At 42.0% G+C, this 13,357-nt stretch overlaps 3 protein-coding genes across 10 annotated transcripts in view; 2 read left to right on the forward strand and 1 right to left on the reverse strand.

Annotated features, from left to right (window-relative positions):
• The window catches only part of Cyc (basic helix-loop-helix ARNT-like protein cyc), a 32,711-nt gene extending 22,492 nt beyond the window's left edge, over positions 1 to 10,219 (forward strand). For 3 of the 7 annotated variants that reach the window (XM_071710542.1, XM_071710544.1, XM_071710543.1), the window contains 10 exons: positions 2,206 to 2,313; positions 2,938 to 3,055; positions 3,673 to 3,855; positions 4,582 to 4,825; positions 4,936 to 5,074; positions 5,254 to 5,372; positions 5,443 to 5,519; positions 5,610 to 5,767; positions 5,831 to 5,981; positions 6,278 to 6,999. In XM_071710542.1, coding sequence (XP_071566643.1) covers positions 2,206 to 2,313; positions 2,938 to 3,055; positions 3,673 to 3,855; positions 4,582 to 4,825; positions 4,936 to 5,074; positions 5,254 to 5,372; positions 5,443 to 5,519; positions 5,610 to 5,767; positions 5,831 to 5,981; positions 6,278 to 6,462 — 1,482 coding nt within the window. In that variant the 3' untranslated portion in view covers positions 6,463 to 6,999. Of the gene's footprint in view, positions 1 to 2,205; positions 2,314 to 2,937; positions 3,056 to 3,672; positions 3,856 to 4,581; positions 4,826 to 4,935; positions 5,075 to 5,253; positions 5,377 to 5,442; positions 5,520 to 5,609; positions 5,768 to 5,830; positions 5,982 to 6,277; positions 7,000 to 10,090 lie in introns of those variants that run through there. The other 4 variants (XR_011718718.1, XM_071710545.1, XM_071710541.1 and 1 more) reach the window with 4 other exon arrangements.
• On the reverse strand, positions 7,213 to 10,406 carry Polr1f (RNA polymerase I subunit F). Its single transcript, XM_071710550.1, has 3 exons — positions 10,079 to 10,406; positions 9,629 to 9,771; positions 7,213 to 9,555 (listed from the first exon to the last, which is right to left on the reverse strand). Exons 1-3 carry the CDS (start codon positions 10,264 to 10,266, stop codon positions 8,210 to 8,212), a joined length of 1,677 nt encoding a protein of 558 aa, XP_071566651.1. The 5' UTR covers positions 10,267 to 10,406; the 3' UTR covers positions 7,213 to 8,209.
• LOC139774956 (gastrulation defective protein 1 homolog) lies at positions 10,091 to 13,332 on the forward strand. 2 transcript variants are annotated; one of them, XM_071710540.1, is made up of 2 exons: positions 10,091 to 10,219; positions 10,631 to 13,332. In XM_071710540.1, the coding sequence occupies exon 2, from the start codon at positions 10,680 to 10,682 to the stop codon at positions 12,672 to 12,674; it is 1,995 nt and encodes a 664-aa protein (XP_071566641.1). In that variant the 5' UTR covers positions 10,091 to 10,219; positions 10,631 to 10,679; the 3' UTR covers positions 12,675 to 13,332. The 2 variants fall into 2 exon arrangements, with proteins under 2 accessions (XP_071566641.1, XP_071566640.1); XM_071710539.1 differs by lacking the exon at positions 10,091 to 10,219 and adding an exon at positions 10,442 to 10,565.
• The last annotated feature ends 25 nt before the right edge of the window (positions 13,333 to 13,357 follow it).

Here is a 13,357-nt window from a genome sequence, read left to right on the forward strand (position 1 = left end):
TGAATAAACGCGATCGTGGTTACGCGCAAAGCGTGCTAAACGCGATCGTGGGATCGAATAACTCACCGAAACTACAGTTCCTGGTATTCGTTAACACGAAATTCATTTATGACACGTATTTTTGCCGCGGTTCGTAAGAGACCGAGCCTGGTATCTTTTGTAATCCTTTTGCACGAGATCGAGCGGAGCGAAACCGGCGGGTAACTCCCTTTCTCTCCCGCGTGCTACAGATTTTTATCCGGCCTGGTCTCGTGCCGCGGCGCGGCGCGGCGAAAGGAAAGGTCCGAAGCATGTAGATTTATAGTATCGCGCTAATAGTACCCTAGGCCGAGGCGCTCTCAAATCACCTACGCCTTTAATTCCGAACCAATTAGCGTGAAAGAGGTTCCAGGTAGTGGAGAACGTACGTCAGTAGATAGATTTTCTCATGTCGTAAACGAGCCTACGTGCGTTTATGCGTTCCGAATTTTTGGCTTCTTGACGAATTGGATCACTACTTGCCTGAACTCTCCTTACGTTCAAAAAAAGTCTTTTGACTTTTGATAACGTACACCTACAATGTCTGCTATAATTATCTTGTTATTACAGTGAACTGGGTGAACATTATGTTATTATTATAAAGATATTTTTTGTTATAATGGCAAGATCTCTTGAGGATTGAAATTCACTGCGCGCCAATGTGGCCTCGGTTCTTTAAGTGCACGAAAAGCGGCATATAATTATTCGCGACGTTAGAAACGTATTCGGTTGCGAAGCGTACGCTTTGCCGCGTCCGTGCGAAAGAAAACGACGAAAAGGAACGCTCCAGCGGCCGATAACTCCTATCCACCCTAGATTCCGCTCAAACGCGCGGTGCCGGACACAGACATTTCTCATTGTCATGTGTACACGTACACACGTTTATCTTTTATCGAGGGGGCTTTTTTTCCTCCACGCTCGTTCTCGCGCGTTCGACGTAGGAAAATATCCGAGAGTGAATGACCACGCCCGGCATACCGAGTCAGATCGGCTCTAAACGCGCATAATCGCGGCGTAAGGAGCTCCCCATTGCGAATCGGTGCGTTTACCGCTATCGAGATCCGGCTCGGTGCGTTATAGCCGAGAACGTTAAATCTCCCGTCGGTTATACGTGGCAAAAATCGGTATAAACGTCAATCGGCGCGCACTTAATCCGCGCGAAACTCGCCGTATACGGCGATAAACGTACACGTTTATCACGCTCGCTTCGACACCGAAGGTATCTCCGCGTCGCGGAGAGAAAGAGAGAGAGTTTCGCTCGGGGTTTTGATATTTCTGTCCTGATATATCCGAACTTTACGATTCGGGGAAACGTATAGGTGCGCGAGTAGCGTAACAGAGAAACTCGAGCACGTCGCTGTTGAGCCGCGCACGGAATCGCATTGACACGATTAATTAATGAACGTTACATGCGATCGACGATACGTGTCGAACCTCGCCAACGATTATGTAACGCGAACGTTAGCTGGTGCAACGATAAATGATACGCGCGATGCTGATATCCAGATTGCGTTACCGGCGAAATCGCGAACAAAATGTCATAGGCGACAGTTCTTCGAGTGGCTGAATATACGTATACACGTGCGAGGAACGGGAAGTCGATCCGTCAAAATTTCCCATTCGAAGCGAGTATTAACACGTTAACTGTCACCGTACGATATATAATTTCATCCCCTTTTTTTATATCAACATGCAATTTTAATTATATTTATTTTTTTATCAAAATATAATTTTTATTTTTCTCGTCAACAGTCAGAGAATAGCTAAAATTTATCTATAGATGATCTATAGATCTACAGATCGTCAATTACGAATCAACTCGTATTCGGCAATCAACATATTAAGTCAATACCAAATAGCTCAAATGCCAAATAGCTTAAATACCAAATAGCTCAAATACCAAATAACTTGCAGGAAATAAATAACGTAATCTTTAATTTACGATGCGAAATGTTAATTGCGTTCTTGTCGACGTTGCGTTCGCTCATTAACGTCAACGAGCGAGGCCGCTGCGCGTCTTAATCGGATCGGTCTTAAATTCTTATTCCTAAAAATGATAACGATGCGCGGCTGCGAAGTTGCGGGAAACGCACGATAAGCTTCTGTTAGTTAAAAATCAAAATTTGGGATGTGCGATCTCTTCGATTGTGATTAACCGTTTGTTCTCCACAGCGTAATGGAAAGCAGCTTGTCTTGTTCCAGGCCGCGGAGGGCTTCGTCTTCGTGGTGGGCTGCGATCGCGGAAGAATTCTCTACGTGTCCGAGTCCGTCTCGCAGACTCTCAATTATTCTCAGGTACCGAGTCAGCCGTTATATTTTAGCTCTTTCAAATTTCCGTCGCGCTCCGAAACCTATCAGCAATAAGAAATATGGCATACGAGAAATATCGGGTGAAAGGGAATTTACAACGCGCGCGCATATAAGAATCCCCCTTCAATGGCTAATTAATCGTAACGTCCGTGCCACCATTAGCCTCTGTCTGAGTAATGTCTGCTGCGTATTCATTTCACTGATTATAAATTATGTCTTGAAATGGGTATTCAGTATGTGTTTGACTGACAGTGATCGCTATTGCCACCGTGTCGTAACATGGCTAATTTGCGAACTTATCAGTCGTTTGTCGTTTTCGTTCTTCCTCCACGATTTAATTACATTTCTGAGTTTCGAAAATAAAATCGAGGCAATACATCCAATGGGCTTATAGGGGCCAAGCAAACATTTAAATTGTTGACGCTTGTTTCAAAGAAGAGCACCCGTTTTAGAAATCGGCATGAATATCAACGAATTAAAAACAGATTAGACATTAAGCAATTTTAATTTTATTAAACAAGACACCTGCTTGGTCTCGATATAGTCGATTTATATTGCTTAGAATTTTTGTACTGAATCGCAAACTGAGGATTTTATGCTGTCGCGCAGGGTGACTTGTTGGGTCAAAGCTGGTTCGACATCCTGCACCCCAAGGACGTTGCGAAAGTAAAGGAGCAGCTCTCGTCCTCCGATCTCAGTCCGAGGGAACGACTGATCGACGCGAAAAGTGAGTATATCAGCTGTTGCTGTTCCGCGTTGCTGCCGCATCTCTAGATTTCGCGGTCATTAAATTTCTCCAGCCGCGAAGACTTTCCGCCTTCGAAGCCATTAATTATAGCGCCTTTCGACGTATGTTGCTTCATGCTCGACGCGTCGATCTCACTGCGAAACGCAAATTAGTTGCCGCGCGCATCTCCTCCACCACCTTCACCTGATAAATGTCAGTCGCTCGGCAGCATTTGCTCGCGTAAGCTTTGTCGATAAACATCTTTGAATTAGCGTGCCTACCAGATAAGAGCGTGTTGCGAAAGCTCCACGCCGAATGAAGAAAAGAGACGAAGAGTTGCCGAACGAGTCTAACGCTAGGTTTATTCCTCGGTTGTTGCATCGCGAGACGATCTGCATGTCAAGCGTTCCGATCGTCAAAGTATTCAAGACATTAATAATTGCAACATTAATACCGTGTAATAAATGTTTGTTACGATAGAGATATGAGAGATATATGAAAGAGAAATATCAGATGTGATAGAAATAAAAGAGAGAAAAAAGAGCGAGGTGGAAGGCAGCGATGAATGGAACTATTGATCGACGGATGGACCGTTGCTGTCATCGTGATTGTTTCAGCCATGTTACCGGTGAAAACCGACGTACCCCAGGGCGTATCACGACTTTGCCCCGGTGCGCGGAGATCTTTCTTCTGTCGGATGAAGCGTAAAGTCGACGGGATCCGTTGCGGTGAGATGCAGGTGAAGGAGGAAGCCGACACCGCCACTGGCTGCCACAGGCGAAAGAAGCAACAAAACGTAGGTGAGTGCGAATAATTATCCGAAAATCGTAATTTAATCGGGAATCGTGGAAAAATTGAGAACTCGGTGAAATTCATGAAAAGAATATGTGTAAAGAAATCCAGCAAAATTTATTCAAGCATTATTGAACAAAATTTTTTTTTAATAAGAGAAAGATCTTTCGGTGATCAATGAATATTTCACTTTTCACAAAATGATTACGCAAATGTGCTGTCCGAATATTTTTGACCGTCGCATATTTTTCTAAATTAATATAACACATTTTTTTATGGAGAAAGGAAATAATTCCAAGTCGTGTCTCTTCTTCAATGACGGATTCAAATTTCTCTCAAGAAGCAAAGCACTCGCAAAGCGAAAAAATATGACCGTGACGATTCAGGGTGTTTGAATCGGGGATGCAAACGCGTCTTTTGGATAGCCACACGCACGATCGGAGATACGGCACGAAAATTTGTCGCATGGCTCGTCAAAGGTGAAAAGGAGACACCATATATCGCAGCGAGACGCCGGTGAAAGGATCGCTGACATATCTTCATCAAATATCTTGCCGGCAGTCTTAAAGTCCCGATACTTTCCCTTTATTCATCTTCCGCAATTTTGTCTTCTACACACGTGTAAAATACAACAATACATATAATGTATAAACCTATTATAGTATAATTTACATAATTTGCAATGTTTGCGAATTCTCAATTGACAAGTCTGCACAGAGACGTGTCTTTTTTAGATTGGAAGTATTGCGTGATTCAGTGCACGGGTTACTTGAAGTCCTGGGCGCCCGCGAAGATCGGCCTCGAAGAGCAGGAGGGCGACGTCGACGAAACTTGCAATTTGTCTTGCTTGGTAGCGGTCGGCCGGGTCCAAACGGCGATATCGACGGCCACGTTGTCATCGAGAAAGCCTCATTCAAGGCCCATACAGTTCGTCTCGCGACACGCAATGGACGGCAAATTTCTGTTCGTGGACCAAAGGTCGGTATAGCGAGAATTAAAGATGTTATGGGATCGTCGGTCAACGCTATCGAAATATTCGAACATCTCATGTATGTATATATGAGAGAATTAACTTTTTCGTCGTTTAGAGCTACTCCAGTATTGGGCTTTCTACCTCAGGAACTGCTGGGTACCAGTATGTACGAATACTATCACCACGATGACATTCCTCACCTGGCAGAATCTCACAAAGCCGCGTTGCAGACTTCCGGACGCGTTACCACGCAGGTGATTGGTGTAATTCATTTCGCAATTATCCCTTCACGGTGATTAAAATTAATGAATGGGATTAAAATTAATTTTAAAGCATTAAAGTGGCGCTCGATCGTCGACTAATGTAAAAAAAGATCTATGTTATCCACGATAACAATTTCGCGTTTTGATCTCGCGCGTTATCATTTTCGCAGATCTACAGGTTCAGGAGCAAGTGCGGGAACTTCGTGCGGTTGCAGTCCGAGTGGAAGTCCTTCAGGAACCCGTGGACCAAAGACATCGAGTACCTAATCGCCAAGAATTCCGCTATCTTGTAAGCAACGATTACCAACATTCCACGCGCGCGATGTTACCGTATAAATAGCTTTATGTCGCTTTTTCAGCTGCGACGCGCGTCCTGGTGGAAATAACAGATCTGAGGATTCGAGCGTGCAGGGCAACTATGATTATTTCACGCAGAGTAAGTGCGATTTGAAGCGCGCGTTTACGTAATGAACGCGGTTTGTCGCAACGATCGATTGAGAGATCACGTTTAATTTTTCATAAACAGGTAATGGTGGATTAGAAAGACTGATCTCGAGCCACGTAGAGGTAAGTAAGATCGGCCGGCAGATAGCGGAAGAGGTATTGGACTTACAAAGACGCGGTGAAGACTCCTCGGGTAATAGTCCTGGTCCAGCGACAGAGACCGGTTTATTGAACACCGAGGTAAATATCAATTCGGCCGAAACCAACTAATGTTTTTAAATTATTTGCCTATTTTTTTTACAGTCGCAAATCACGACGTCGGCGTCGCCGGAGAGGATACCTGACGTTTCCCAGCCGAGTGGCATTTGCAGCGACAACAGCAGCAGCAATCCCTCGTCGACGTTCAACCACGTAGCGAACAACGTGCAGCTCAACAGCATCGCGAATGACCAAGGTCATAGCTATTACTGTCTCTAAGGAGTCGTTTCTTAATGTAATGCGTTCGCCAAAATTATTCAGAGAGGAAAGGAAGTATAGAGAGCAAAGCGCTCGCGAGAGAAAGAATTTTGCTAGCACGCGTGTGTGAGAGCAATTTGATCGATTTAATAAGATTTTCCTTCGAGAGAGATTACGAGAGGCGAATTTATACCATGCAGAGCGTAGCGTTGCTTCTGTTTGCCGAGATACAGCCCAACCGCGGGTGTTGATATTAACGATATCACGCACAACGTAACATCCACCTCCTTTCAGGAACGTCACCAGACGACGACATGATGGACATGATTGGCGGCACCGCGATTAACGAATCGCCAAATCCGATCCCGTCCGACGGCAACGACGAGGCAGCGATGGCTGTCATCATGAGCCTGCTAGAGGCGGATGCGGGTCTGGGCGGTCCCGTGGACTTTTCCGGATTACCGTGGCCGTTGCCATAATGCACATACGCACTTTAGTCTGCGATTTTAGATAACGGAAATGTCTCCTGGTCAAACGAAACGCGTTCTGGTGCTGAAATGGTGCTTTTAAGGTATAGAACTCGGTTAAGTTCAGCGAACTGTAGCTTCTAAACGGAACTTCTGAATCGCAATCAATTAATCATCATTCTTTAAGATCGATATCCGTGAATTTGTAAACCTATATATATGTATATATATATGTTTATGCTACATCCCTTTTCCTCTATCTCTTGTCGTTGATTTCTCAAAAAGACATGTTCACGCGGCGAAATAATTTGCGTTCAGCAGCGAGAGACGAGTGAACGTTGACGACACGGCCTCAAAGATTACAGTGGTGTGACAATAGTGCGGACAATAACGTGCGAATAACTACGTTCTAGTGAACAAATTGACGTTACACACGTGTAAATACATAGGCGCGCGTGCATGCCGCTTAAGTGTACCTAATTAAAACGTAGGAATATCTGTATGCGAGGACTTTTAGAAAATAAATCTAAAATCTTTTAACTCGGTGAACATACGGGATAAATGGAGTTTACTCGTTATGTGTGCAAATATGGACTCCCGAACGCACTATCTAAAAATGATACATCGATAACTGAATTATACGATCCGATGCTGCAATCTAGCAATCCCATCTATTTCATTTATAACGTACGACTCGAAAATATCGCAGTAATATTTCTAGAGACACGAGTGGAATGTGGTAAGGTAAGAAAATACTGTAAATAACATGACATACTGCTGTAATTTATTGTCCGATATTTAAAAAAATAACAAATTCACAATATTCACAAGACATCTTGGTATCTAACTACATATTCGGTATAAATAAATGATGGTGAATCTCTTGTGTATGAATTCGAGCTGATTGTTGCGAGAACTTCTTTCCTATGTACAACAGCTTCAGAATACACGGTATTTTGGAACAGGAGAATTCTGTTATACTCTCAACGGATCCGTTAAAGTTATCAGAATACATTTTGGCAAGAGGCCACAATTAATTAAAAAATATCCTATTTAAAAATCTCGCATTTTCCATGAGAATATAATTCGAGTGAAATAAGACAGACTGAAACGTGCAAATTCACATTTCAAAGGCTAAGTTCGCGATATTAGGAGAACATGATTTGGCAGAGTCAAATTCCGAGGTAGTGCGAATTTTGAAATATAATATTTTCCACACGTTTCTATATTAATTGCTACCAGTGTATAAACTCAGGCGAGAATTTCTTTTTTACATACAATGTGTGAGAAATTATGTGATTATTTACATCATGTGTATTAATGAGAAAATTATCAAGTAGTATATCGTGTACTCCGATACGCGATGATTTATCGATGTTCAGATAAATCGGCCAGATATTAACGGTGTTAATATCTTCTAAGTACAAATGGTTGTTAGATGTTTAATAGAGAGAATTCCTCATAACTGCAAAAGATCGAAATCTATTGTTTATAAATACTCGTATATTTGTTAGAATTGCTGATTAAGAAAAATAATCAAAAAATAAGATTGGAATAAATCGAATGTGTATAATTCGTAATCTCTCCAGCTGATATACGATGCAATACACAACTTTAAATCTTTAAATGTTTTCCGTTTCACAGAGTACACGACAATTACAACGTGTACATTACAATAATTTGTATCTATGAATAAAATGTTTTTATGTTTCGTATTATATGCTGTTGCTATAATCCTGTTACTTCATAACATAGTTGATTATGTCCAGTCTTCAGTTTTAATTTTAATAGATTTCAACTGTGAGTCCGTTGAAGTTACCGTGTGTTTCTTAGAACTCTTTTTCCTCTCTTTTTCAAAAGAATCATATTCAATGGAAACTTCTCTTTTTATAAATTCAGGCATTTCTGAATTTTCACTTAAATTTTGCACGTTTTGAGTCTCGTTACATGATGTTTGGCTTTCGTTAATAATTCTCTCTACAATTGGATCTTGCTTTTCAATCTTTATTTTAACAAAGTGACCCTCTGATTCCGAATCTGAGATTTTCATAGATGTCTTCTTGTGTTTCTTGTGTTTTTTGGATACGCTATCTTTTAAATTACTTGAAGAATGATCGGCATTTGATATAATATGCTTCTTATCCATATGTTGGTCTTCTTTTTCAGATTTAATAGTTCTGGAAATAGTGTTCTCTGTATTATTAGTTACTTTTTCTTCGTTCTCTGAATCAAGTACTCTAGATTTCTTCGCACGTTTCTTTCTCTTTTTCGTCTCTGTTTCAGAAACACTATCTAAATGCTCTACTCTTTCAGATTTAATACATCTGAAAGTAATGTTCTCTGTATTAATTAATTTTTCTTCGTTCTCTGAATCAAATTCTTTAGATTTCTTTGCATGTTTCTTTCTCTTTTTCGTCTCTGTTTCAGTAATGCTATCTAATGGAATGGAATTTTCTCTCTTCACAGCTTTACGTGACTGTGCAGCTTCATCCAAAATTGTATCATCATTAAGCAGTAACTTGGACGTTTTCTTACTTTTCTTATGTTTTTTAGAGCTATTATCAACTTCCAAATTATTCAAAGAATCGTCAGTATTTAACATAGTATCTTGCATACTGTGATGATGCGGTTTCTTCTCGGATTTGACAATTCTAGAAATATCATTTCCTAAGTTATCATTTGACTCCGATTCATTATCAACTTTACAGACAATGCTTGAATAGTTTTCACGAGACTTCTTGTGTTTCTTCCGATGCTTTTTCCTCTCTGTCTCAGAAACACTACCGTCTTCTGGTACTCCATTAGCCGAAACATCGACCTTTATAGTGCTATTCATACTTTCAATTGCACTGTCCACGCTATCAATATTATTTATTATGCTTTCTGACAATCTACAACCTTGTGAGTAATCGGACCTCAAAGTAGCGCAGATGAAAGGGGGTTTGCTCCTGTTATTTATTTGAGTCACGCAGCATTTTACTTCCTGCCCAATCTCGACCGATTCACCTATCCATTCCTCTGTATCGTCTGGTTTCGGAATAGATACAGTATATATTTTGTGCACGAGCACTACAATATGGTCGAAGCCCTTCTTCTTCACTATCCCTGTAACATAATAGAAATTATTATAAATCAGTTTATAGAACACGTAGCAGCTAGCAAAAATATATTACTTTACCTTTTAGAAAAGATCCGACCGTTGGACAAAACAGATAAAAATCCACTTCAATGTCAATATGAATGAAGGGAGAGTCGTACAGCATTTTTCCCAAATTGCTAAGCAATTTAGGATTTCTAAAAGCTAGCACAAACCCTTTTATTCTAAAATAAAAAATTGTTTTGTTAAATTCTATTGTAAATTTCTTAATAATATACATCATTATTTGTCAAAGTAATCTAACATATTACGTACTTTGTCATGTAATTTATTATTATTACATAGTACTACTTAAGTGCAGGTGACAAATCATAATAATAAAATAGCAATGAAAAGATACTTATATTTTAATAATAATCGTTTAATCTTTATTTCACTGTTATAAACATTGAATGAAGTACATGCATAACTGAGAATCAAAGAAATATATATTTTGTGCTTGTGTGTAAAAAATAATAGATAATAGCGTACTCTCTGTCGTAGGAATTCAACGACGATCTCAAAATCTGGTTAAGACCCCGCTGAACATTATTCAAGTGGTACGGATGCAACGCGAGATGCTTGACGGCCCTCGTGAAGTGCACGTGAGAATCCTCGGCCTCCAGGAGTCCGGTGAGCTCCAGGGTGGACCACGTCACTTGGCGGTTTTGAAATTTCATTTCACTTCGAAGACAGTCGACGTTTTATTAAGTATTATTTAAAACGACGCAGAGAGAAACATCTCGGTCACGAAGTAACGCGTAGTCGCTGTAGGTTAAGTCGCGCTAGAGTCCCACTTGTCGGCAAGTCGCGCCAATGTTTTCGAGGTTAGGTTCGTTTTACCGACTTTACCCGCGCTAAACGGCGGACAAAATTCTAAGCTTTTAGGCTTCTCTCTTGTCATTATTCGACCATTGGTTACTCCGAAATATTCACAACAAACCATAACAAACTTCAGAAGACGCATATAATTGCGAATGTAAGATTTTATCGACAAAATCCTTCATTTTATTATAGATTACATTGTATTGTTATATTGTACAGGTAGGAACTGCATGTGGATTTAATAGCCGAGTCGCCGTCGTCCAAAAATATGAATTCGAAGAAGATCATAACCTTCGGCAAGATAAGCGCCAGTTTGGATAAACCGGCGCCCGAGGCACCCGTCGAGACCTCCGGATTCGGCACTTTCGGTAAGAAACGCGAGGAGAATAATGTGAAGAAGATGGACGAGATCAAGCCGGAGGACGAGGAGGAGACTCAAAATATGCAGAAGTTGATGGGCATCACGGGCTTCGGTAAGAAAGCTAAATCCTTCGACGTGCAGGAGATGCTGGAGAACATCACCAAGACCATCAGCAGCAATAAAGCAGCCGTAGTCGAGAAGGAAAGATCCGACGAAGTCGCGGAATCCAAAGAGGACGAGGTGAGCGACGACGACGACGACGATGATGATGATTTCATTGGCCCAACAATACCATCTTTGCCCGTTACTTCAGAAGCGATCAAAGATTCAATTGCAGAAAAGAAGAAGGTTGAGAAGAATGAAAGCGACGACGATGACGACGACGACGACGACGACAATAAAGAATCATCGGACACTGAAGAGGAAGAAGAGTTAACAATGAGGGACAAGATTCCTTGTTCTCACGAGGTTTCGATGACTCACGGCACTAAAGCGGTGATCGCCATCGCCGCGGATCCATCCGGAGCTCGACTAGCGTCCGGATCCATCGACTACGACGTCTGTTTCTGGGATTTCGCCGGTATGGACACGTCCATGAAGAGCTTCAGGACCTTGCAGCCCTGCGAGAATCATCCCATCAAGTGTCTGCAGTATTCCACGACCGGGGACGTGATCCTGGTGATCTCCGGAGCCGCGCAGGCGAAGGTCCTCGACCGGGACGGCTTTGAGAAATGCGAGACCGTCAAGGGCGATCAGTACATCACGGATATGGCACGCACGAAGGGCCACACCGCCAGTCTGAACAGCGGCTGCTGGCATCCGTTCAACAAGGAGGAATATATGACCTGCTCTCAGGACAGCACCTGCCGGATATGGAATCTGTACAGGCCGCGCGGACACAAGAGCCTGATAAAGTGCAGGGCGCAGAACGGCGTGAAGACCATTCCCACCACGTGCGCCTACAGCCGGGAAGGCGCGGCCGTTGCGTGCGGTTGTATAGACGGCTCGATCCAGATGTGGGATCACCGAAAGAATTTCGTGAACCCGTCCCTCGTGCTGCGAGGCGCGCACGCACAATCCAGCGAGGTGTCCAGCCTGAGCTTCTCGTATCTCGGACAGATGTTGGCGAGCAGGGCCTGCGACGACACTCTGAAACTGTGGGACTTACGGGCGTTCAAAACGCCGATCTTCGAGGCTAAAGGACTGTTCTCGCGCTACGACACCACGGATTGCATGTTCAGTCCGGACGACTCGATGATCGTCACGGGAGAATCTCTGAACAAGGGGGAGACGACCGGCAGGGTGCTGTTCTACGACAGCAAGACGTTCGACCTGGTCAGAGAGATCCCCGTGACGAACTCGCACGTGATTAAGACTCTGTGGCATCCGAAATTGAATCAGGTATTCGTCGGCTGCGGCAACGGCATCGTCAAGGTGTATTACGATCCGAAGAAGAGCATGAGGGGCGCCAAGCTGTGCGTCGTCAAGACGCACATGAAACAGAAGCACATCGAGATAATGTCTACCCAGCAGATTATAACGCCTCACGCGCTTCCCCTGTTCCGTCAGGACAGGCCCAAGTCAGTACGCAAGCAGATGGAGAAGGACAGGCTCGATCCAATGAAGTCGAGGCGTCCCGATCTGCCTATCACTTCCGGCCAGGGTGGCAGAGTCGCGTCCTCCGGAGGGACCCTCAGCTCTTACGTCATCCGCAATCTCGGGCTGAGTAAGCGGATTGAGGACGACCAGGATCCTAGAGAAGCTATTTTGAAGTACGCAAAGATAGCCGAGGAAGAACCATACTGGATCGCGCCCGCGTACAAGAGAACGCAGCCAAAAACGATTTTTCAAAACGACGATCAGGCCGAGAGCGGGCCGAGCAATAAGAAACAAAAAACTTAGACTTGTACTCGCTTTGTATATACGCGCTGTGTAATTTTATGTATATCCATGTACAGTACATGTAGCGAATTAATCGAAGGTGAACGTAACTTTGTTGTAAATGTTGTATTACAAGATAATATTGTACATAATACATTATAATCTCTTCGTATAAGTCATATAATTGCGCTAAAATTGCATTTAAAATTGCATTAAAATATTGATTTAACAGACCGTTATTTAAAGGTAAAACACAAGGTATTGATTAATAAGATTTATAATATTAATAATATATGTAATTCGTTATCTTGAATCTTAAATTAAATTATTAATCAAACACTACATCTCCCGCGAAGTAATTTTAAAATAATTTTTATTTTCTTATCACGTTATTTGAGCATTTATCGCATTATTTTCAGCATATAATTTTTATCTATAAATTAAATTTTTTTGTAAGAATATACAATTAACATGTTACACTGTAACAATCACAGGAACATTATCTTAAAAAGATAAAATATATAATAGAGTAAACGTATATGTTTGATATACAGGTGGTTTATATATTTTAGATCCAAAACAATATTTTTTTTAACTTTGCAGCTTTATCTTCATCGAAGTCATCCGAATTGTATTTTTTCTTGTTCAATAAAAATAAACTGCTGATCGATTCTCGAAACTGACTATCGAATTCATCGACCCAT

Source organism: Temnothorax nylanderi, unplaced genomic scaffold, assembly GCF_030848795.1.
Source record: "Temnothorax nylanderi isolate EJ_2023f unplaced genomic scaffold, tnyl_v1.0 TNYL_tig0090_pilon, whole genome shotgun sequence".
NCBI lineage: Eukaryota > Metazoa > Arthropoda > Insecta > Hymenoptera > Formicidae > Temnothorax > Temnothorax nylanderi.

Coding starts and splice junctions, on each gene's coding strand:
- Polr1f (XM_071710550.1), bottom strand. CDS start 10,266: ATGAAATTTCAAAACCGCCAAGTGACGTGGTCCACCCTGGAGCTCACC. Junction 9,772..10,078: donor TTGAATTCCTACGACAGAGA/GTACGCTATTAT, acceptor TTTTTATTTTAG/AATAAAAGGGTTTGTGCTAG. Junction 9,556..9,628: donor GGTCGGATCTTTTCTAAAAG/GTAAAGTAATAT, acceptor ATTATGTTACAG/GGATAGTGAAGAAGAAGGGC.
- LOC139774956 (XM_071710540.1), top strand. CDS start 10,680: ATGAATTCGAAGAAGATCATAACCTTCGGCAAGATAAGCGCCAGTTTG.